We start from the raw sequence: 23230 nt of genomic DNA on the forward strand, positions 1-23230 counted from the left end.
GGTCGCAATCTCCCATTCTGATCCTGAGTTATGGTGTTGAATAATGGCCAGTCAGTTAAATTAAACTTGACCATTGGGATATAAAAATGTTATCACTTCATCATTTTATCTTAATAGATATTTATCTAAAATGTGGTATAACTAGTGTATGAATTCCATTTCCATTTTTTATTTGTTACAAAATAAACAAATAAGATTAAAGTTGTTCATGAGTAAGCTTTCAATGTGTTGGTAGGCATATTTTAGAACTTTGAAAAGCCGTTTTTTGCTTTTTCCAGCCTTGATGCTGAGGTAAGTTATTTGCCTTCCAGGTCTAACTTCAACATTAGTACACAGAATGAAAGTGGTACAAATGTTGTCATACCCCTATGAAAATAAAATAAATAACCAGATGTCCCAGGTATGCTTAATTACTCCTTTAAAGTAATACTCCACCCAAAATACACAAATCTCACACATTTATTCACTCCGAGTCTGAAAAGTGTCTATTAAAATTGTAATGACTTTATACACAGAGAATATACTGAGCGTATGCGTAAAAGTGGATCTCGATGCGTATGTTTTTCCTGCTGTAAAACTAAATATGATGACTAAAAATCACAGAATATATTCTGGGCAGCGGAAGAACGATGTCATGAGCGGCCGTTGGATTGATAACATCTACGTGTCTCTTTTGTAAGCACACACCTTGCCACGACAAAAGAACATTTAAGTCGCCCTCAAGTGAATAGATGAAATAGAGCTCCCTATACCCCAGCCAGACACTCAATACCTTGTCTTTCATCTTATCCTTGAGTATCCCGTTTTGTTCCTATTGCCATCTGAAATACTTACTGCACTTCTAGAAATACCAGGGCGGCAAAGAACGGTTCATGTAGGGCAAACGGATTTGGTACAGTAGGCAATAGACAAATAGAGTTTGGTACATGGCAGCATAACAAAAGGACCAGAGACGTGACAAAATAAAGGAAACCGTCTGATCTTGAGTGTCTCTGAGACTGTTTGCTCATAGTAAGCTACATGCACGTCAACTGTAAGGGTTGATGATGAGGATGGATAATAGCTCTAGGTGAAAATGAGTTATGTAGAGTAGAAAAGTAGGGTGCGAGATTGCAGGACAAGGGAATTCACTTTTTCCACAGAGTAAGCAGAGGAGATTAATTGGGCTGTTCCCACCAACCCCCACCCTCTGCCTTTGTCCTTAAAGTGATTGAATGGCAACAGCTGAGAAGGTGAGGGAAGGGACACCTGCAAGGCGAGGATGAGAAAGTGTAGGGGAGATGACGCTTGATCTGCAGAACATGAAATAGGCTGGCAATCTTCCTGAGATTCTTTCCAATAATCTGTGATCTGAAACCCAATTCATGGGAAAAAGAGGACAACAGGAAGCCTGTTCTGTTATATTCAAAAGAACTAGTGAGTCAAGGTGGGTTAGTGAGACTAACTCACTTAACTGTTAAGAGATGTACTACAAAATAATAAGGTCACTATTACACACTAGGTTAAGGAGAGAAAAGAATAGAAAGAAAATCTTTCAGAAAAAGTGTAAAAAGGTTTTTGTTTTTTTTGTCTTACCTGAACCGCCAAACTGACTGCTGGCAAGAGTCGTCGGCCGGTTCTTACCATTTGAAACTGGAGGCTCAAACATCTGAAATGAGAGGAACCAAACTGTAAACAAACCACTGAAAGTCAATCTAAGACTTTGCTGGGGTGTGCCCTTCTCATCTGTGCAAGGTTGGTTTGATGGTAATTCAAACTATTCTATCCTGTTTAACCAACAGCGACACTGCAACTACATGAAGCAATCTACTGTAGACATATCAGCTTTGACTGAGTGAATACTAAAATTAAAGCGACACAACAAAAATCTCATAAAAAGGTGGCTGATGTTCACGCTGCAGTCCTTCAAACCCTGATTGACCATGGATGCCATTCAGTCATACTTCAAATTACTTGACAACTGCTAAGGATTTATGATGAAAATGTAAAATAATGTTTCATTCCGTGAGCTGTTTAAGATGCATACTCGACAAATGCAAGCAATCTTCAGAGAAATCTTACCGCGCTAAAATCCAGCAAGTCGTTGAGCTCCTTGTCTGTTTCCACTGCAGCCATTCTCTGCTGCTGTTCACTTGGCCCTTTCAGTCTCAGCAAGCGACTACAAGCAGAGGTAAAGAGAGGGTGAGTTTATTTTGTGGGCTGTAAGATGTAGATTATTCTGACCAGCAAAGGTACGCCGCATGTTTCAATATCTCCACTCCAATAATGTGACAATACTTTGAATGAGACTATTGGTGATATTGTCCAAGTATGACAACATAGCTTATGTTAATATAATGTCCAAGCAGACAGAGGTATTTACTGGTAATATAACGACTTAGTTTGTAGGATATTTTATCATTAAACCCTCACGAAAATTCATTTTGAATTGCACAAAGTATTTTCACCACATTGTTCATCATTTCTATTGGTTAGGATCACATTTTATTCACTAAACTCCAGAGATACAAGGACACAACATCAGAGACATCTTTGTGTGAGACAATAAATTGCTGTCACAAGAAATAGGAATGAGGTGAAAAAATTATGCAAAGAAAGTCTGAGAGTGTAATTAAAACCTCGTTATTTTAACCAACAAATGTTTCAATAAACACAATCCCAAACAATATCTCCACCTGTACCACAAAGTCCATGTAATAACGATGTTTCAGGTAGATGACTCAAAAGCATTCACTCTGTTCAGTACGACAGCGAATTAAATGACATGGTGTAAACGCATACATAACCGACGACAAAACTAAGTCAACTCTTCAGAATGCGTTACGCTAACAGAGGCGATACAGGCAAGTGATACAGTTAAAACGTATTAGCTTATAGTATGTATACATCCTAGGATTGAATTAGCATTCAAAAGGCACATCCTTGCCTGAAACCAGCAGAGTATTGACCAAGTAATGAAAAATCCAACCAGTTCCAAGAGTTTCCTTGGTAGCCCATTTCTAACATGGGTTAGTGTGTCTAAATATCTTCAGTCGGGGCAAGTAGTCTTCGGGTTCTTAAAAAATATCTATTGCTTAGCAATTGGTAGATTTTTAGCAAGTTCAAACAAAATGAGACAAAACAAAACAAACAAAAAAAAAAAATCACACAGAGCTTAATGCAATGTAAGATTTACCATCTCTCAAAAGATGGTTCAATAAATATGAGAGTTTGTTTCCACAGAAAGCGCCTCTGACTAGATCACTGAAGATTCCCCTTTTTATACCTTAAATCCACCCCTTATTGTGCGGGGCTTCATTTCCCTCTATTTTATATTTAATTCATTTCCAAGGGTTTCTTGCTATTGTTTACAGACAATCAAGGTCACTCTGGCCCTTCATGAGACACCTGCATTCACTAGAGTTCTCCACAGAGCAGAGGAGAAGACGCTAGTATTTTCTTGGACCTTTCACTGAGCAGATATGAAGGTTCTTTAAACCACTTTTCAGAAACTTCAGGTTACCAAAATGTCCTAAGTGTGGAGACGTAAGATCACAGTGTATATCTTAATCTACCATTACTCTCAGGACTTAAAGAGAAATAGGATAGGATGAAATAATAAATGGTTTATGGCCCCACTATGACTGTATCTAAACATTGATCACACCTTTGAAATGATTACTGATATAGAATTATATACCACAGAGTGACTATGGCTAAGCCACAGACTAGACGGCACTCGCCGTTAGTCGGGCCCTGGGCCCATGCTGCTCCCTCCACCTCAAAACCCAACTTGGTCCAACAGCTCTATTCGCTGGAATTTACAGAGTGATAACACGACATGCTGGACTTTCAATTAGGCCGTTCATGACCAACCTATACCAAGGCAAATGCCTTCCATATGTGGAAAACATCCTGAAAAGTATAAAAGTCTATATGAAGTGGGCAAACCAGCAGTAGAAACACTTTGTAACTAGAGCTAAAACAAAACGAAATAACCACAGTAATTACCAGCTGGGAGAAATCGTGTAAACTGAATATCTTTGGGTTGTGGACTGTTGGTTGGGACAAACCCGGACATTTTAAGGCTGCACCCCGGGCTTTGGGAAACACTGGTCGACATTTTTCCACCATGTTCTGGCATTTTAAAGCCCAAACTGTTAATTGATCAATAGAAAAAAATAATGAACAGATGAATTGATACTGACAAAAATTGATATCTGCAGCCCTGTTGTCAAATGCATAACAGTAGTGCTACTTTTGCTACTGATACAGTCAAAATATTGCGAGTAATCCGGCTACTGTGTTTATAATCAAGTAAAACCACGACAAAGCCACCATCAAAAATCAGTAACATAACTGGTGAAACAACAACAATAACAAGACTATCCCCATTTGAGGACATGAAAGGATGCAAACACTAGATCAAGACTAACCTCAAAGACCATGTAAATAATGGTACAACAGCTGGCAGTGACACAACTGACCAGCAAAAACAGATGTGTAAATATTTAAGAACAAGAAGATGGGAGCACATAATCCAGAAATGTCTGTCTTTTAGTCAACTGAGGTCAAAATGGGGGATAAAGTGTGCTTGGCCCCTCCTAACAAATGGAAGTTGCTTGTCTTGAGCACCCCCACCTTAGGCCTGGCGCATTTGGAGAAAAGTTTTACGGCACAAATAGCCATACAACAACTCCTTAGCAATCGTTAAATAAAGACCACACGGTTACCAGCAGGCAAGCTGTGTTTTAGTGGCTCATCAGCGGGTTAAAAAAAATAAATAAAAAATAAATAAATCCTGCGAGACGTTTTAAAAGGATTTAAAAAAAAAAAAAAAAAAAAAAAAAAAAAAAACCTGTTGCCTGCCCTCACACGTCGAGCAGCAGAAAAAGAGATAAACACAAAAGACTCGGGCTTGCAAAGTTTCAGCTAAGTGGTCGAAAAGGAAACGGCGAAATAAATGATAACGATATGTCCGAAAAAGACGAGTGTTTACCATCGTGTGGGGGAAATAAGGCTTTTAGCTCCAGTCGTGTTGCTCGGCACTGTGGTTCACGGTTAGCACGTAGAGGGGGCGAAATAACATACTTTTAACGAGGATATTGTTATAATTGCACATTTTTTTGGGGGGGGGGGAGGATGTTTTTAATTTATTATACAGTGGATTCGGGCTATATTAGAAAACTCCACAATCCTGATACGAGGTGTAAAACGATCGTTGATGTGTTTTTTTTTTTTTTTTTTTTTTTTTTCTTTTTTTTTTTTTTTCAGCCCCAACTCGGGACTATTTTAAATAAACTTAACGTCGGTCTATGTAAACCGTCTGGACGTTTTTTGTGTCCGCGAAGCCGACATACTAACACTACGGACAGCTAAATCCCGGGAGAGCGAACTCAATCTGGTAATATGCTAATGTGCTGTAACGTTATAGCCCATTGAAGTGAACAAAGAAGTCTTTTCCATCACACACAAGCTACTAATGCTCAGTAATAACACCGCAAGCTCGCTCAGGCCGAGCGGACGACCAAATCCAAGACCCCCGCTTTTCCCGGCTGTAGCACTCGGCACAACTTGAACGATGCGCTTAAAATTTGATTATTACTCCTGTAAACAACGTGACAAACAACTTCAATTTGACTTGATTTATGCTCGTTGCGGGCGTCCACTTTACCTGGATTCAATAATGTGTCATCCAACGGGGAGAAATGAACGGCTGGAGTAGAGAGAAAAACAAAGTTAGGGATAGGATCCTTCCCCCCGTGGTCCGGACTGTCGGCTTGATGAAGATGAGGAAAAGACAAATGAAGCGCTCCTCTGCCGCCTCGTCTCGTAGTAGTCTTCGTCACGAAGCTGCGAACCCGTCTCTCACGCGAAACATAACTCTTGTGTTACTCTGTGTCGTTATTGTTAGCAAAACTGTGACCATTTCATTTTCCAAGTAGACATTTTAACAGCCTCCACATTGTCGGTTCCAATAGAATATCCCTCCGCAGCGCAGCCCTACGGGAGGACATGGACGCTGAGACCTCAGCGGTGTCCAATTTCAACTAAAACGAAGAAACCAAACGAAGCCGGTTTCGACAGCCTTTGCATTGGTGCAGCGATGATCGCAAATACAGCAAAATGTCACCGTTTTACAGCTGTGAACGAAACACAAAATGGTCTGAACGTCGATTTGCGGGGATCTATGTCGACTGGCGGATGGGGACAGCGGCAAGCCCAACAGACCAGAGCAGCAGAAGATGGAGCGATAATGTCGGAGGGAGGACCAATTGGATACGCCGAATTTTGATTGGCATGTGGGACGTCCAATTATGTTTCAACATCAACCTTTAGGGCCGTCTCAGTTCGCCCATGGGTTTTCCTGCATTTTAATTTTGTTCTCAAACAGTGCCTGAGCAATAAAAAATGTTCCCGAGTGTCAAGAGAGAAGGGAGTCCTGCTCAGTAATGCAAACACGGATAAGATTGTAAGAAAGTTTGTCTTAATTGGCCATGTTGTTTAAATACATGGCGAAAGACAGCAGAATATGGAGTGACCTTGCTATGAATAAATTACACTAATCACAGTGCGTAAGTAGTATAATAATAATTGTAATATTGTAATATTGTATTGTAAATACCATAACGTATTTGCAATGCAATTTTGTTATTGGCGAAAAACATTTGGCGTTTATGTTTTCAGTTTGTTTGTTTGCCTGTTTGCCAGCAGGAATGCAGATCAACAACCAGCCCATTTTTTTTGCGAAAACGTGGTTGAAGGGTGTAGTATAGGCCGAGGAAGAACCCTCTCAATTTTGGAGCAGATCAAACTCACAGGATGTCATACATCTTAAAATCCATAGGTGGTAGTGAAGTTCAATAGTGACAAAACATAGCCCATTCTGAAAATGCGATGGACCCCCCCTCTCCACATTCATGGTTACCAGTAATCCTTTGGGATTCACATGTACTTACTCAAACTTAAAACAGCAAGGAGTCATTAACAGAGCAGTAGCTTAATGGAGGAGAACTGGAACTCATACAATTGTAACATCAGTTGTAATAATAAATAAATGCACAGCTCAGATGTGTAGCTTCAGCTGGGCACAATTGGACTTTCACATCATTTGAATATAACTGGAAATATATCCAGACATTATGGTGCAGTTGCAGATTTGCATATCATAAAAGAGTGGACTATTGGTCTTGGGGGAGGTCTGTGCTCTCTGAATGCACCTCTAGTTTGAAATGCAAAAAAAAAAAAAAAAAAAAAAAAAACCCCAAAGAAATAATTATGGTCAAATATATGTATGATAATGTTTGCTGTCAATATTAGCAATAGCATGTTTTGGGAATTCCCTGATACCTATAATATTACAATTTTGCAATATATTATGTATTCACAATATGTCCAACAGTTTTAGCTTAGTGTTTGGAGAGGAGAGAAAAACCTGCACTTACAAAATTCAGGGTGCAAAAGTGGCAGAAAAAAGTAATGGCGGGCATACTTACTTTTGTCAAACAGAAATCAAAATTTTACAGCACATGTCAGTGTTTAGCTTTCAATAATGGCCTATCTGGTGTATTTCAAGAGAAGTACTTTGGTGGTTGTGTAAACAAGGCTGAAGTTAATGTCAGCATTTGTTTTAAGACTTTCTAGATAAAACCTCAACTGCTGTGGGGAAAAACATACCTAAGTAACATCTGTGCTGGCCTTCACAAAAAAACTCAGCTACTTTGTGGTTCACATACACATGCATTGCACACATGCAGCTCAAGCACACACCTGTCTGTGATTAACTGTGACTGTTTATGAAGTTAGAACTATATTATCATCAAAAGCTTTGCCTCTTTATAATTATAATTGTGACATACAAAAATTATATTTAAACTTGCTGGAATCTCTCTTTTTTTCTCTGACTTTTATAGTCAAAGCATACACATTTACAACAGAACTGTTTACTCAGCCTTAGGAACAGGCAAGACAGATGCACTTTAACGTGTTGGCTATGACGGTACAACTCAGCTCTACATTTTTGCAGCAGGGTAAGGAACATCCAGTCAGCGTGAGCACATCAACCTCATTATGACAAAACTAGTTTCATGTCACAGATTCAGTGTGAAGCTCCTCCAGCACACCTGGGGAAAGGTGGCACATGTATTCACATTGAAGCGATCATATCACTGCTCTACACAAAACATCAAACATTGTTTGGTTTGTTGCCTTTTAAAAAGTAGGACAAACCGGATTGAGGCAAAAACAATATCGAGGTTGTGTGGTAAGGTGCACAACAGAAAAAAAAGAAGAGGCTATATTTAGAGTGGAACTTCATTTTCCTAACCCCAATGTGTGTACCCTCCTGTCCACCCACTCTTTCCTGGGCTCCCTCTTCTTCTAGACACAAGCTCTAAAGCTTTGTAAATGGGTTACCCCCATGCAGCCACCCACGCATCAGGTACAGTATAAAAAGCTGGGGCATCCTGTTATGACTTCTGGTTTCCTGTTTCCTGTTAAAAAAAAAAAATACAGCCCCCTCTCTCTGTCTGTGTCACACAAACACACTCATGTTCTCCACCACTTGTCACACTAAAACAGAGCAGGGCTGGGATCAGCTGCTAACACCCCATTCCAAATATATTAGCTTCAGTGTTTGTACTTGCAATCCTGGCCGAAGTATTTGGGAATGTATTCAATAAAAATATCACACTGCCAATTAGATTCTGTAAATGAAATGGTGTCATGTTTTCCTCTTTTTTAGATCATTCCCAAGACTTCCGCCCATATTTTAATGTGTTTTTTTCTTTTGACTGGGCATCACAGACTGATATTGTAATGATCAGCTGCAGCATTGTGAGGAGGTCATTATGCTATATGGTGACAAGAGCAGCTGTTTCACCCCATTCTTCACATTTAATTTGTTTTTATTTCATGTATACACGTTCTCATTTCACATGCCAGAGAGGAAGACGTACAAGTGTCATGGGACCACTGAAACAGCAATAACAGCAGTGTGTGCTCGTGTGTGAACCGTGGGTCCCCGTTTGCAAAAAATACAAAGATAACACACAACATGCTGCCGCTGCACATCTCCCGCCAAGCTACCTGAGCATCTCTTTCTCAACGGGGGTCAGTCACATCACTCTTAATGAGCAGAAATCTTTCCACCTTCCCGCGGCGGCTCTAGCCTGCCGTGGTGAATGCTCAGTGGCGGTGTGTATGGTTAATTGTCTCGGCACAAACTCCCACTCGATCATGTTGAGGTGTCGGATGGTGCCGAAACAGAATTTGAACACCCTTGTTCAACGCGTTTTTCAAATATGGCTCATTAATCAGTTTCTGACCTTTTTCTTATTTGATGTGAATCGATAAAGCAGCAATGTTCAGTGTTTTTGTAATAATTAATGTGTCATCTTCTGTTCAATAGGGCCTTCACGTTGTATAAACTGCTCACTCACTCTTTTCCCCATTTTTCTAGGAAAAATGAGAAAAGCACAATATCCTTTTGCTCTTTTTCCTAATTTTCAGTTCATCATCCCCTCCCCCTTTCTTGCAGATTGGAATTCATTAGCAATCAAAGAGCCACTGACAAACGCCCAATCTTAATTACCCTCTCATTTGCATATTTGCATATTAATGACTGCAGACTTTGCTGTTTTTCTGCTGCAATAGTCCCCCCTCCCCTCAACACTGCTCAGACTAAACCAGCCCACATACTGCAACACTATGTCGTTCTCTGAGCTCAAGGTTTCGCTCTTCAAGCCTGAACTTGACTGACAATATAATCACTCCAGTCAGTCACGTCAAACAGATTTTTATTACTGTACTTGTCATTTGAAAGGAAGACTAATGTCATTTAACAAAGCTTCAGTTTATTATCCTGCTCTTGCTTTCTTTGAATATTATATATCTGGTAACTTGGTTGCAGCAGTGTCCACACAGTACACCACTTAGCCAAGGTAAACATTTACATCAGCATTTGGTAGCATACTTTAAGAGAGTAATTGTACCAGAGGTCCTCAGTGTTGTGTAACTAGTATGCTGCCCTCTTCTGGTGAACAGAAGTGAGACTGTCGAATGAAGCCGTAATGCTCACGTTACAATACATACCATTTATTGACCATTACGATTTTATAGACAAAGCCTTTGATTATTTTACCATAAAAAGATCGATATTGTTAAAATGTTGGTGACAAGAAGAAGTACACATAAAAAGAGACAACCCTAAAATACAGAGGGACCAAACAGTCTATTTGGGTTTGTAACTCTTTTTAAATTATTTTTTGGCTTTGACATGAGGGTCATGCTATAATGTTTTTAACATTGTGCTTCACCTCAAGACTTCTAAAAATTTTTTAGAAATCAGCTGTCAAGAAATGCAAAAAAAACGTGGACACGATTATCTCCTCCTAACAAAGACACACATAACCCAACCGTTTCAGTAAAATAAACCCCTTACGTTTCTTAGTGTGTTTGCATAACAGGTATACAATCAAATTCATATATGTATTAATCTGACACACGTTCTGTAAGCCTCTGAGCACTTCAGAGAAAACTGAAAAGCAGAATTGGGGGAAAAAAAAGACATTTTCATTTTCTTTTAAGGGATGTCTTTCCAGTTTTATACAGTATATTCATGATCACTGCAGGATGGTGGGTGAAAATAATTAAGAAAGTACTCGAATTTAGACAGCTACACAAGGAAACATAGTGCAGCAGTGGCCAAGAGTTACCTTGTCCAAAATACTGAACTTAACACAAATTAGTAGTGATTTACATGTAGTATATGTTGTACACACAGCCAACAAACATTTGTGTGTGTAGATAGAATCTTTCCTAGAATGTGATTTGTCAGTTAAAATATTAACAGAGCTGAATTTAAGATGGAGCCTTTGAAGCTCCACCTGCGGGAGGATGTGGCAGACAAGGTGTATACAGTATATCTGGGAGATAGTTTCAGGCAGCATTTTCTCCATGATTCTACATATTGTGTGCATGAGTAGATTGTGTGTTCAGTCTGCAGCACATGTGGGAGTGCTGGGTTGGTTCAGCTCCATGGTTTTACAAAGCCAGCCAGCAAAGTCTACCTCCTCCACCTCAGACCGCTTGATGAACATATGATTCTAGAACAAAACACAATCACATATAAACAAATCATTCAAAACGTACTAATAGAATTAAACAGTTTGCGACTCCAACTTCTCAGTTTCCTTGACCAAAATGTCACAGAGTTTAACTCCAGTGCTGGTTTGATCGAGGTGTTTGTAAAAACTATCTTTTGTGTTCTTGACCTGTCACATATTTTACATATCCCCAGTGCTGATGGGCCTGAAGAAAAAGTGAAACCTCAATCTCAAATTCAAGTTTAAGTCAAACTGAGGAAACTTACCATCAACATTTTCAAGTCAGCTCTGTCTGCTGGATTTTTGATGAGACTGTGGACAGATTACATGTTTATGATTACTTCTGATAGCTAAAACAATGGTAAAAGAACATGTGGACGCAAGGACAACTGAGGAATATTTTCAGGCTAAAATGTTGTCTTACCACTTTGTCACAAAGTCCTGAAAATCACAGGTGAATACGCCATGGGGTAGTTTAGGTGGGGGCTGAAATACAGAAGGAAGCTCAATGAAAATGTCAAAGGCAAAACATTCATAATTTGTAAAATGACAGTCAATAATAACTTTTTTCATTCTTACCTCATTGACTATATAGTCCAGCAGTTCAAAGATGGCCATTACAGGACCATGACCTGGAAGAGGAGCCATGTTTAACTCAGTTTAATATCACATACAACAACAAGTAAGAAATCAGTCAGAGAAAGTTTCAATCAAAAGTACTAAAAGCTCCTTTGTGGCATCCAACAAAACCAAGTGGGCAACTCACTGACATCAGGACGAATGATTTATCCATCTAAAGCGGTCAGCAAGCAGATTTGCTTCTTGGAGTTATAAATATCTACCTAAAATACTTATGTGTTTGTGTTGCTCACCGCCGACAGGTCTACCCGGTGGTCTGGGTCTAGGTGATGTGCTGTGTCTCTCTCCCGCTGCATCATCCAATATGGGTCGTCCAAACATGGCCTCCAGTTCTTTGGCATCTGGAGGGGGGATGGGGAAGCGCCCGATTGACATCTCTACAAGGGACAAGCCCATACTCCACACGTCTGACTGCACAGAATAGTGGGTTCCCTGCAATCTCTCAGGCTACAGAGGAAACATAAACAACACACAAAAAAAAGTAATTCAGCGCATACTAAAGAATTGTTGCTAACTGTTCAAACATTGAATGGTGTAAAATAAATGGCTGAAGTATGAGTGAAAGTCAAAAAGTGATAGACTGCTCCTCTTGTGCCCCCTAACAGGAGCAGTCTCAGGACTTTTTGATTGCCCCTCGTATTTTGCTGGAGTTAAACTGGTGTCACTGGATTGCCATTATCTTAAATTAGGTCAAAAATATGAACCTCACACATAAACAATGATGGATGAGAACATTTTTTTGAAAAGTCACAAGGCAACAAATAAGTGAATTTAGGAAAACCGGCAACATATTAATGTGGACGAAGTGAACTGAATTAACAATTTCAAGGCTATTTCAGGGAGGATCAACATACCGACATGTAGGATCTTGTCCCAACAAATGAATTGGCCATAGAGTCTATGAGCTGCCCGCTCACGCCAAAGTCACACAACTTGATCTCACCACGTGAATTCACCAGTATGTTTGAGGGCTTCACATCTGAAGGTAAAAAGGATATGTCATGTAAACTTGACCTAAATGGACATCCATAATGAATACTGTCAAAAGGGACTGCCTTTACCCAAAGTGTGTACTGTGTTTGATATCTTTGGTGTGTGACCAACATAAATAAGTGGATACAAAGATTTTAGCAGAATACAATTTGCCTTGTTACTGTACATCACAACCTTAAAACTTAATCATTTTAAATTCAAGTATGAATCATCAACTCAATAAAAATATTGATACCTCTGTGCATGATTTGGTGTTTTTCTCTTAGATAGGCAAGACCTCTCAAAACCTGTTTCAAAAGAGGGGAGAATTAACACAAGTCAATAATCTTAAATAACCTTAATGTGAAAACAACAGTCACCACAAACAAGCATGAAATGCATCCAGACACATGGCGTGTGTGTTTGTGCATACTGCATGCATGGTTTACTTTGATCACAATATAGTACACTGAAACAGTGATTATGTCATAATTAAAAAACTTGAATTTTGTGTGAAAAAGTATTTGATCTAAAAACAATTTAGACTAATCAGTGTTTCATTAATGCCAACTATCTCATATAATTCTATACGACACTAATGTAGATAACCACATACTTACAGCAATGCTGACTTTGCCCAGAATCTCCTCAGGGATCCGGTTTGCTTCTTTCAGCACCTGGTCCAGAGACCCACCATCCTGCATTACAGGGAAAACAGAGTGGTTGTAAACAGCATGTTTGTTCACGATGATACAGCAAAAGTAACAAAAGACCGGCACCACTTGCAACCGCATCGTCACTATCGGGATTAACAACATGCTACCATTAATTAATTAATGCATGAACTGTCAATCCCAGATGCTTCAACTAAGTACAGTTTGATGATCACTTTGAGAACAGACAGGGCAGAAACTGAAAGTCATCTTACTAATGAGTCTGCCCTGTTTGTGACACGAGACATTATATCTCCTCAACGAGCACAAACGGAGGACACATCAGTGTGTAGAATCTCTAGATCGACTAAGACATAACCAGAAACCGCAAAGCATCCTGAGTCAGGGCAGGGCCACATAGACTGTTACATCTATTCATGTCAGTTTACAAAGCTGTCGTGACTCTCAGTGGTTAATATAGCCAGCTATCACATAAATCACTTTCAAATTTAAACACACATTGAAATTCCTCAATTTCCCCAGTGTAGACATGTTACACAGCCTGCATCCCTTACGAACCCACTAATAACAAGTAACCACTGAATACACAAAACATTTTGCACCAATGTAATTCATTTACTGAGAAAAGGCGCAAATGCAAAGATCAATCTTAGGATTCTTAGATCTAAAGATTAATCTGAAAAACATTGGTAAAATCAAACCCTGTTTTGTACATGACCTTAAGCATGGTTATATAGGATAAGGGAGCAAAAAGAGATTATTTATTTGTGGGGATCAATATGGCAATAAACACTTTCTACCGCCACCCTCTCAGATTCTCTCACCATGTGTTCCATGCAGATGCTGATCTCTCCATCGTTGTAAAAGGCTCCATAGAAACCCACAATGTAGGGAGAGTTACACTCATGCAGTACCTGAAGCTCTCTGATGATCTGGTTTCTGATTGCAGGTTTAATTTCTAGGTGAATAAGCTGAGCAGAAAAGAAAGTTGTTTTATTAAATGCGTATCATGGTGTCAAGTACAGGATGAACTACTAACGTATTTAGTATAACTTTTTTGTACAAGAAGAGGAATCATATATATATATATATTTTTTTATCTCATAAGTATAATAGTGTACTCGTGGCTCACTTTTCTGGCCATGATTATGCCTGAAGGTTTGTGGCACTCCTTGTTGACTACTCCTCCATTGCCTGCACCGAGCTCACAGATACGCTGGAAGTCATCCTCTTTCAACTCGCCAACCTTCGCCTTCTGGGTGAGGAAAGCCTCTAATCTTTTCTTCTGCTGTTCATCCAGGTCCAGCTCCTCCAGTATTTTCTTAAGTGCTTCTAAATTGGCCCTAAGAAAACAAATAAAGACTTAGAATAATCCATCTTTCTGGTTTATAACATTATCAAACTGTATTTTATATAAGGATATTAACTTGACCAGTAGGATAACTTACTCAGATGCAACATCTGTGTTGGTTGAGGTGGATAATCCATCGCCAGAGGGTGTAATGTTTAAGGGCACTGGTCTCTTTTTAGGAGCCATGTTTATTTGTGTGTAAACTTTGAGCTGGGACTAACTTGACACTTTTCTCCAGTCTAGAAATGATGATATACTAAAGTTAACCCTCCAATTAAAGGTGGAAATGGCTCAAGTTATTTGTGATTAGCACATCTAATTATTCTTTTTTTTTTTTCTTTTTTTTTTAAAGATGCCAACAGAACAAACTTAATGAACGATGAACTTTGTGTTTCCTCTCAGGTGAGCCAGCTGTTATTTGGTGAGACAGGTAGCCTGAGTAATTACGACCCAACCCGAGTATCACGTTCAACGCGGGATTCAATCCTAACTCTGCTTAAATAGGCAACATCTGATTCACAAGGCAAAGAAGAAAACATCAAATCACGAACACAAACGTGGCAGAACAACGCTAACCTTAGCTGACGAGCTCACGTTAGCTAATTAGACGTCACGATAGCTGGTTAGCACGACCATTAGCATTGTGGTCACTGCACCGACGAGAACGAAGCAAACACCCAATTCATCTGCGCTTGACTAGTTCCCCTCGTTTCCCCTTGGGGATTAATAAAGTACCTACCTACCTGCCTACAACGTGACGGCAAACAATATTTTCAAAACCAGAGCCATAACTAGCGGCACCCACGTTAGCTAGCACGCTAACTCCATCTGCTAGCTGTTGCTGTTACCGTGACAGTAAACACGTTTAACGCTGACAGCGAAGGACTGTTTCACTTCACAAACACTTCCAGGGCAGTTTCCCTACAGCCAGAAGCACCGGTTTAAGGTGATGTTTGTCCCTGCCTCTTCTTTCAGCTGGCAGGTGTGAAGTGGCCGCAGACACACACCGGGTCCAGGTGACGAGATGGGGGCGTGGCCGAGTCAGAAGCCCAGCACCACGCGCTCGCGTCAATCTCGCGATATTCCAGATAGTGACAAGTTTTGCTCCAGTAATCATATGGTCGTATGCCAACGAAATTTTGTAGACATATTATATTATATTATATTATATGATATTATGTTATGTTATATTATATTATGTTATGTTATATTATATTATATTATATTATGTTATATTATGTTATGTTATGTTATGTTATATTATATTATATTATATTATATTATGTTATGTTATGTTATATTATGTTATATTATATTATATTATATTATATTATGTTATATTATGTTATATTATATTATATTATGTTATGTTATGTTATGTTATATTATATTATATTATATTATGTTATATTATATTATATTATATTATGTTATATTACATTATATTATGTTATGTTATATTATATTATATTATGTTATATTATATTATATTATATTATATTATATTATATTATAGTATATTATATTATGTTATATTATAATAATGACAAGGATTATTTTTTTAATTTCGAATCTTTATTTTTTACAGTTAATTTCCATTTTCCCAATAAATTCTACAGAAGAAGACATTATTGTAACTCAGTTGTTAGTTTATCACATACACTTAGCTAAAACTAATGCAGTCTAATCCAACAGTGCTGCAGTAAATCCCACTCTTATTCCAACCTTTATAAGGCTGTAATGATCCATTTTAGCTGAACCAGTTTTAATGAGAGACCCTGGACGTTGCCTGGTTTTCTTGGCTGATAATATAGCCACGGAGTCACGCAAAACGAGGCTTTTAATTCGGAAATCCCTGAAAGCATATCGCTCTGCTTCTCTCGATTACAGGTATAAAATGATCATTATCTTCCATCAACAGTGCCTACACTGAGTTGAATCTAATCAAAATGACATTAGATGGATAAAACCATAATATTTTAGATTAAAACATATTGGTTTACAATAGCTCATTATTTAAGCCATTTTAAATGTCATAATTGATATGTGAAATGTAATTGCAGATGCAACTTTATAAATATTATTATATACTAGTATTATATACTCCACATTGGCATGTGTGGCAATTTATTTTTATACAAGAAAGAGCAGCAGTGCATGAAAAAAAGTGACAAACAAACAAATTAACATAAATAAATTTAAAAAAACATTCAACAGACTATAGTGGCTGGGGACAGTTTAAATTATATTACATTGTGCATTTTAAACAATACAAAAGTAATGCAGACACATCATAAAGCACTGCAATACTGTACATTTTTAAAGATGTTTTTGTGTGGCCACTCAACTCTTGTCGTGTGGTTTCCTTTCAGCAGGTGGCACTCTTGCTCGCTTCTTTACAGCCTTCAAAGTCAGTCAGGGCTGTAGCAGTTTCCTTTGCGCAGCAGCAGTTTAAAGGTATAAAGAGAAATGGAGACAGAAGAAACTGAGATATAAGAAATGTTAAAAGCCACTTCATCCCAAACAAAAGAGATAAATCTGTCATTCATTTAGCTCTATTTTGTTTTTTTAATAAATAGTTTTTTTTTGCAACTTTGTGTTTACAGATTACTTATACTTGTTTGAAATATTCACCATGTCTGACAAAATACAGCTCCAAACCTGCTGTTTTTGCAATAACTAGTTTGTGAAAAATTCTATTTAGGTCACAAGATTGCATAGTCCCAGTTTCAGAGATGTGCTAATCCAGTAACCTTAATTTTAGTTAATCATTATGCACATACACTCACAATACGACATACTGTCTTATGGCCTTGGCCTGACTGATATGGTCAGGAAGTTAGCTGTTTCTTGTGTCTGGCAGCAACATGCTAATAACAGCAGCCACGATGCTGACTGTACCAAAAACAACAAAAGGGAGGATCTTGCTGTAAACACCTGAAAACAGAATAAATTTAGATTAAAATTATCCTCATTAATTGCTTCATTGGAACACTAATGTTATGAGCTCCACCTTTGCTTTTACCTGATATGATAATTCTAAATGTTTGCTGTGCATAATGAATCACATTCTTTTAGAAACAATAAAATCTCTGACGCAAGTAATGCTGTCAAATTTAGTTTATCAGGTTAGCGAAGTTTACTCTGAAACCAAAAGGATCTGTAAAGTACAGAGAAGACTCAACACACATCAGGGAAATGAAAAAATAATAAAGAAGCCTTTTCTTTTGTGTAAAAAAAAAATCGGACACCAGTTTCCCTAGTGTTGTTACCTATTAACAAAAAAAATCCAATCAGTTTAGACTTTTGCTTGAACATATCTATATTCCAAATGTAACCAGGACACTGCGGTGCCCTAAATGTTGTGAGCAAAATCCTGAAATCAGTCATGAAATCTACAAAAAGGAGGGATCAGCTCCACAGTGATTACGTATAATTATTGTACACATGGTCATTTCTGAATTCATAAAGTGTACGGCTTCAATTATAATTTGAAACAGTACTACACTGATTTTACACATTAGGTTCAGCTTACTCATCAGGGTTTAAATTATCCTGACAATATCATAAATTCATACTGTAAACATACATACTGTAGAAACATCTTACAGAAATCTTATGATTGCAACTGGTTACTATCTACAGTTTTGATGCCCCCCCTGTCTCAAAGTGCTTTGATTTAAATGCTGTACATAAATAAATATGTAAGGACACAGAGTAAACACACTTGCCCATGTAACTCATATAAGGACAGGGGATGCTGCCTGTTCGTGCAGCTGTGGATGTTGTTTCTAAGCCCATGTTCCTGGCCAAGGTGGGAATCAGCTCAGTGAAAAACACGTAGATGCAGTAAGCACCAGACACACCCATCTTTCCCACCAAGAAAAAACAACAACATCTGATTATTAGACAAGGTAATTTTAGAAAAGCAAAAGGTCTCCATGTCATTTCAGAGATTCCTGACTCAATCAGTACGGTACACAGACCTTCAGGAACCAGCTGGATGATCACTAGCATGATACCACAGAACATCAGTGTGGAGAACAGAAGAGTGGGTCGAGGAACTCGATTAACCAGGAGCCAAGTGGTTACATATACCACAATGTTATTGCTGCAGACAGGAAGCAGCTGAGGTAGAGATTTCTATTTAGGTTGCTCGTATTGAGAGAGACCATAGAATACCATGGCAACAGACATCCTGCAAAACAAATTCTAAACCAAGACTGGAGGAAGATGAAACACTTTGCACGCTTGCATTACATTGCATAAATAAGACATTGATCTCGAAGGTATTTTTTTAAACTTTGGTAAATGGTTCACATTGTTCACATAATGCAATGTAATATTTAAAGGCCTCCTTTTAATATTTATTCATCTTTTTAAATTGAGTTTGGCAAACAAATTAATGTTTTTATTCATCAAATATTAATGTATGTGTTCAGAAAAGTTATGAACAACGAAAATGAGAAACATTACCATATGATAACACCAAAATCTTTTATGTTCCTCATGTTACAGGTGCGTATCAAGTCCATGTAAGTGTATGTCTGCTCTTCTTCGCCTTTATTTTGCTGAATTAGACATGAAAAAAAACAGAAGAGTACAGTGCATCTGCTTCGCCACACCACTTAGACAGTTGTTTTCAGATTACATGTTGGAGAAGTACCGCCTGATTGCCACAGATGGACCATACTTTATACTGGAGAACTATAGTTTTCAAAGCAGCACGAGGAGTAAAAAAGTGACAAAGTACCGTGAGCTCCAAGCACTCTCTGGCCCTGAATATGACCACGGGGGCAGGGACTCTGTTCAGTTTGGCAGCTTTGTGTATGACAAGCTCAGCTTCCTTTACCCGACCTTTCTACAAAAGCCAACGTGGTGACTCAGGAATCACCCTGAACACACGCACAGACAGAAGTTCATTAAAAATGTACACTTAACAACACAGCTATTTTACACTAGTAAAGGTTGATCTTAGGCAGTCATTAAAAAAATATGAAAATCCTCAATTAAATGTATTTGTGCCCTGGTAACACATGGACAATAATAATTTTGTACGATTAAACATCACATAACTTCCCATACCATATAGGGCATGCACAGGATTGGAATCAGTGTCTGGTCTGGATCTGAAACTGAAAACAAAAACCTCACCAGACAGTGACAAGGGGAGGCATAAATGACTGATGGCTTTTGTATCGAGTTCTGTCAGTCTAACAATTTTGTTTATCTCAGCTGAGTGAAAGCACAGGCTATCTAACACAAATATCACCCAAATGTTGTCTAAGCTGACTGACAACAGCCGTATCACTTTCAAATTGATCAGGAGTGAACTTTGGTTTTGAGAAGCTACTTTCATGCATTTAAAAAAAAAAAAAGAAATGGTGAGGCTGGACCATCATTTTGAGAAATTCTTGGTTGTAAAATACATAAAAGAAATAAATAGTAAAAAAAAAAATTCTCTGAAAAACAATGAATGGATTTAAGAGCAGAATAGTTTTCAGTAAAGAGATGCAAAGATGAATGACTGTATGCATTGTTCTTTTTGCATTTTTTATTTTATTTTTTCTGTACATTCATATCTGGTACTGAATTGGTGAATAATATTTTTTGTGTGTGTTGGATAAGTGTGCTGTTTACGTTGTTTTATGACAGAATAGAATAAAATTGATGAATGCAAAATTTTGCCGGAGAATTAAACAAGGTTACAAATCAGTTAAGATCGCTGCCATCTGGTACTTAGTTATATATTAAGTATCATATTAGTTTTATATTAAAAGATACAACCCAAATAAAAACTGAAGAAAATTCATTTATATAGGGGAAGGTGCACTTATATATATATATATATATATATATATATATATATATATATAAAAAAATAACATGAGCACTTTATTCGAAACACTACTTATACTGGATATATTAGATATGAGATTCTGGTCCATGTTGACATCATTTCTTCACATCATTTCTACAGATTTATCAGCTGCACGTTCATGCTGCGAATCCCCCGTTCCACCACATCTCAAACGTGTTCTATGTAATTGTGAGCTGTTTTCTGTGAAGCCACAGAAGGACATATGTCATATGTAACCAGTTTGAAATTAAAGTTGAAATTATCCTCCTGCAAGCAGCCTTTAGAAGATTGTACTAAACTGTGACCATAAAAAGATGGTCAGCAGCAATACTCAGACATGATGTGACATTCAAATGATGATTGTTTGGTATTAAGGGGTCCAAAGTGTGACAAGAAAACATTCCCCACACCCAGTACACCAGCAGCAGCCGCAGGGCAAAATAGGTCCATGGATTCATGCTATTTTGAGCATACAATGTGCAGCCTCAGCAGTAATCCAGATTCATCAGACCAGGCTAGATTTTTCCAGTCGTCAACTGTCCACTGTTGGTGAGTTTGTGCCCACTGGAGCTTCAGATTTCTGCCCTGGGCTGGCAGGAGTGGAACTCAACGTGGTCCTCCGTTGTTGTTTCACACCTGCCTCAAGGTTGGACATGTTTATTCTGCACCGCTGTTCTGCTCACCACAGTTTTAAAGTGTTCCTAATAAAGTGCTCGGTGAGTGTATAAACAATAATACAATGCAGTAAACATTGGTCAGACTTACCACCATGTTGGAATAAACAGAAAGCCTGGGATTGCAGCAGCATCCTACAGCTGCGTATGAAGTAGGCAAAGAGCGTAAGGCGTAACCGATGCCGAAACCTAGACTGTCCCAGCAGTGTGTAGCTCACCACTGAAAGCCAGAGGAAATCCTGTTTCCCAGTGGCCATCTTCTCTTGCTGCTGGACGTATTGAAGAAGTTTTAATTAAAGTTTGACAGTGATCGGTGTTGAGTACTGTTGTTAGATTTACACTCCCTAGTTTTTATATCGTTTTTGGATTTTTCAGCTTCATTGCCCAGTTTGAAACATTTGTTAGAAAAGTAATCAAATGAAATGAAAGTGATGCTCATTATACCAAGCATTTGTTCCTGTAGCCTGCGCTCATTTTCTCCCTAACTATACTTGTGTACAGTATTTTACAATTACACTGCACAAATTTTACATATGCTATATACACATTATACTTTGTTGTCTCACAGCTGGATATTCAGAATGAATATCATCTTATCTTTTGTTGTTTTGCCAAAATATTTTATCAGTTTCCTCAAAAACTTGCTGAGATGTGCAAATGATAGGATCCAACATGGAAACAAACAACAAGGGAGGTTTGTTTCAGGCTACATACTGCTTAAGTCATCCTGATAACTTTCAGGCAGCAAACACATACTAGCAAAGAAAGAAAAAACACTTCAGGAAGGATTTGCAGTCACACTGTTGCTGAAACTTCAACACCTGAAGACACTCCATGCAAAATGTTCTTGTTTAATTTCCTGGCTACCCTAAGATACTACACTTGATGGCCACCTAAATATACCTTTGCCTCTTTAAACCGTACTCTTTCACATCTCAGACTGTGTGGGAAATTATATATTGATATGTCACTTGTCTGAGTAATTCTATTTTATAAAAAGTTTTAATTAATCCTCTCCTAAAATACCAACTTTAAGATGTCTTGTTTTTCCTTTTGGACAACTTTAGAATTTATTTCACTCTGCTCATTAAATAACATTTTTATTACTTGGTAAAGTACATCAATTGTTCCTTCACATAATCATAAAGCCAAGACTAACCATGATGACCTCTGAAAATCTATTATGAAAAAACAACTTTATTGTGCGCAAGTTATACTTATTTTTGAATACAGTGTCATATTTTTATAACTCATATACATTTCCTTTTACCACCACCTCCTGTTTTTTTTTTTTATAATTACATCGATTAATTTTATGTTTTATTACTGTTACAGCAGGATCTGAGAGGTGCCCACTAATGAAGGATCCCACCAGTGCTCCCACTAAAAATAAGAAGGGGACTTTTCATGCATTGTCACACACAATATCCCACTGCAATTACTAGGAGAGAAAACAATTATTCGGGTTCCTTTCAGAGAAATTTGACATTAAAGTTAAATCTAGATTAATCTAACCCAAAGAGGAAACAGCGTTATTCAGTAATCGTATCCCTTAAACCTGGATTAAAAGAACTGTGGACAGACAGCTGATATAGGAGAGACGCATTTCATAAGGCTAAACGCCACTTTATGATGCATATGAGCCTCAGACACAATAGTAGCGGTGTATCTCAGTGCTGAAGACCCAGCCATCCACACTGCTGTGTCGTTGCTTGGTCCTGCTGTCTCCGTCCAGTCTCCTCTCATCTCTGTCGTTGCGCGTAGAGTTGATTGGTGCTTTGCAGTAATGCTCGAATGTGTCTGAAACAAAAAACACGATTATAAGAATTTGGAAGAGGCTGTATTTGCCTAGAAAAGACATGATTTCAGAGAAGTCTTTGAGTTTTTCACTTGTCATGACAACAAAGAGTGATGTGCGACTGAATTCACACCACAGGTGCGTTAAAATATCTTCTGTGTGCGAAACAGCAGCATAG

The 23230-nt window shown here is 38.2% G+C and overlaps 2 protein-coding genes and 1 pseudogene across 4 annotated transcripts in view; all 3 read right to left on the bottom strand.

Annotated features, from left to right (window-relative positions):
* The window catches only part of tcf3a (transcription factor 3a), a 28366-nt gene extending 22149 nt beyond the window's left edge, over positions 1-6217 (bottom strand). The window contains exons 1-3 of one of the 3 annotated variants that reach the window (XM_069157122.1): positions 5654-6217; positions 2062-2158; positions 1576-1648 (exon numbers count right to left, since the gene is read on the bottom strand). In XM_069157122.1, the coding sequence (XP_069013223.1) occupies positions 1576-1648; positions 2062-2115 (127 nt within the window). In that variant the 5' untranslated portion in view covers positions 2116-2158; positions 5654-6217. The remainder of the gene's footprint in view (positions 1-1575; positions 1649-2061; positions 2159-5653) is intronic. The other 2 variants (XM_069157124.1, XM_069157123.1) reach the window with 2 other exon arrangements.
* A 3542-nt stretch (positions 6218-9759) lies between these two features.
* Positions 9760-15765, bottom strand: map2k2b (mitogen-activated protein kinase kinase 2b). Its single transcript, XM_069157126.1, has 11 exons — positions 14818-15765; positions 14502-14712; positions 14194-14340; positions 13316-13393; positions 12952-13003; positions 12578-12702; positions 11957-12170; positions 11664-11716; positions 11509-11570; positions 11351-11396; positions 9760-11084 (listed from the first exon to the last, which is right to left on the bottom strand). The coding sequence occupies exons 1-11, from the start codon at positions 14904-14906 to the stop codon at positions 10974-10976; spliced, it is 1188 nt and encodes a 395-aa protein (XP_069013227.1). The 5' UTR covers positions 14907-15765; the 3' UTR covers positions 9760-10973.
* Positions 15766-17505: 1740 nt separating this feature from the next.
* Positions 17506-21511, bottom strand: LOC138203233 (organic cation/carnitine transporter 2-like; annotated as a pseudogene).
* Positions 21512-23230: the final 1719 nt, after the last annotated feature.

The sequence above is a fragment of the Embiotoca jacksoni genome, unplaced genomic scaffold, assembly GCF_022577435.1.
Source record: "Embiotoca jacksoni isolate LCO1_2020_lvr unplaced genomic scaffold, fEmbJac1.0.p SCAF_22, whole genome shotgun sequence".
Lineage (NCBI taxonomy): Eukaryota > Metazoa > Chordata > Actinopteri > Embiotocidae > Embiotoca > Embiotoca jacksoni.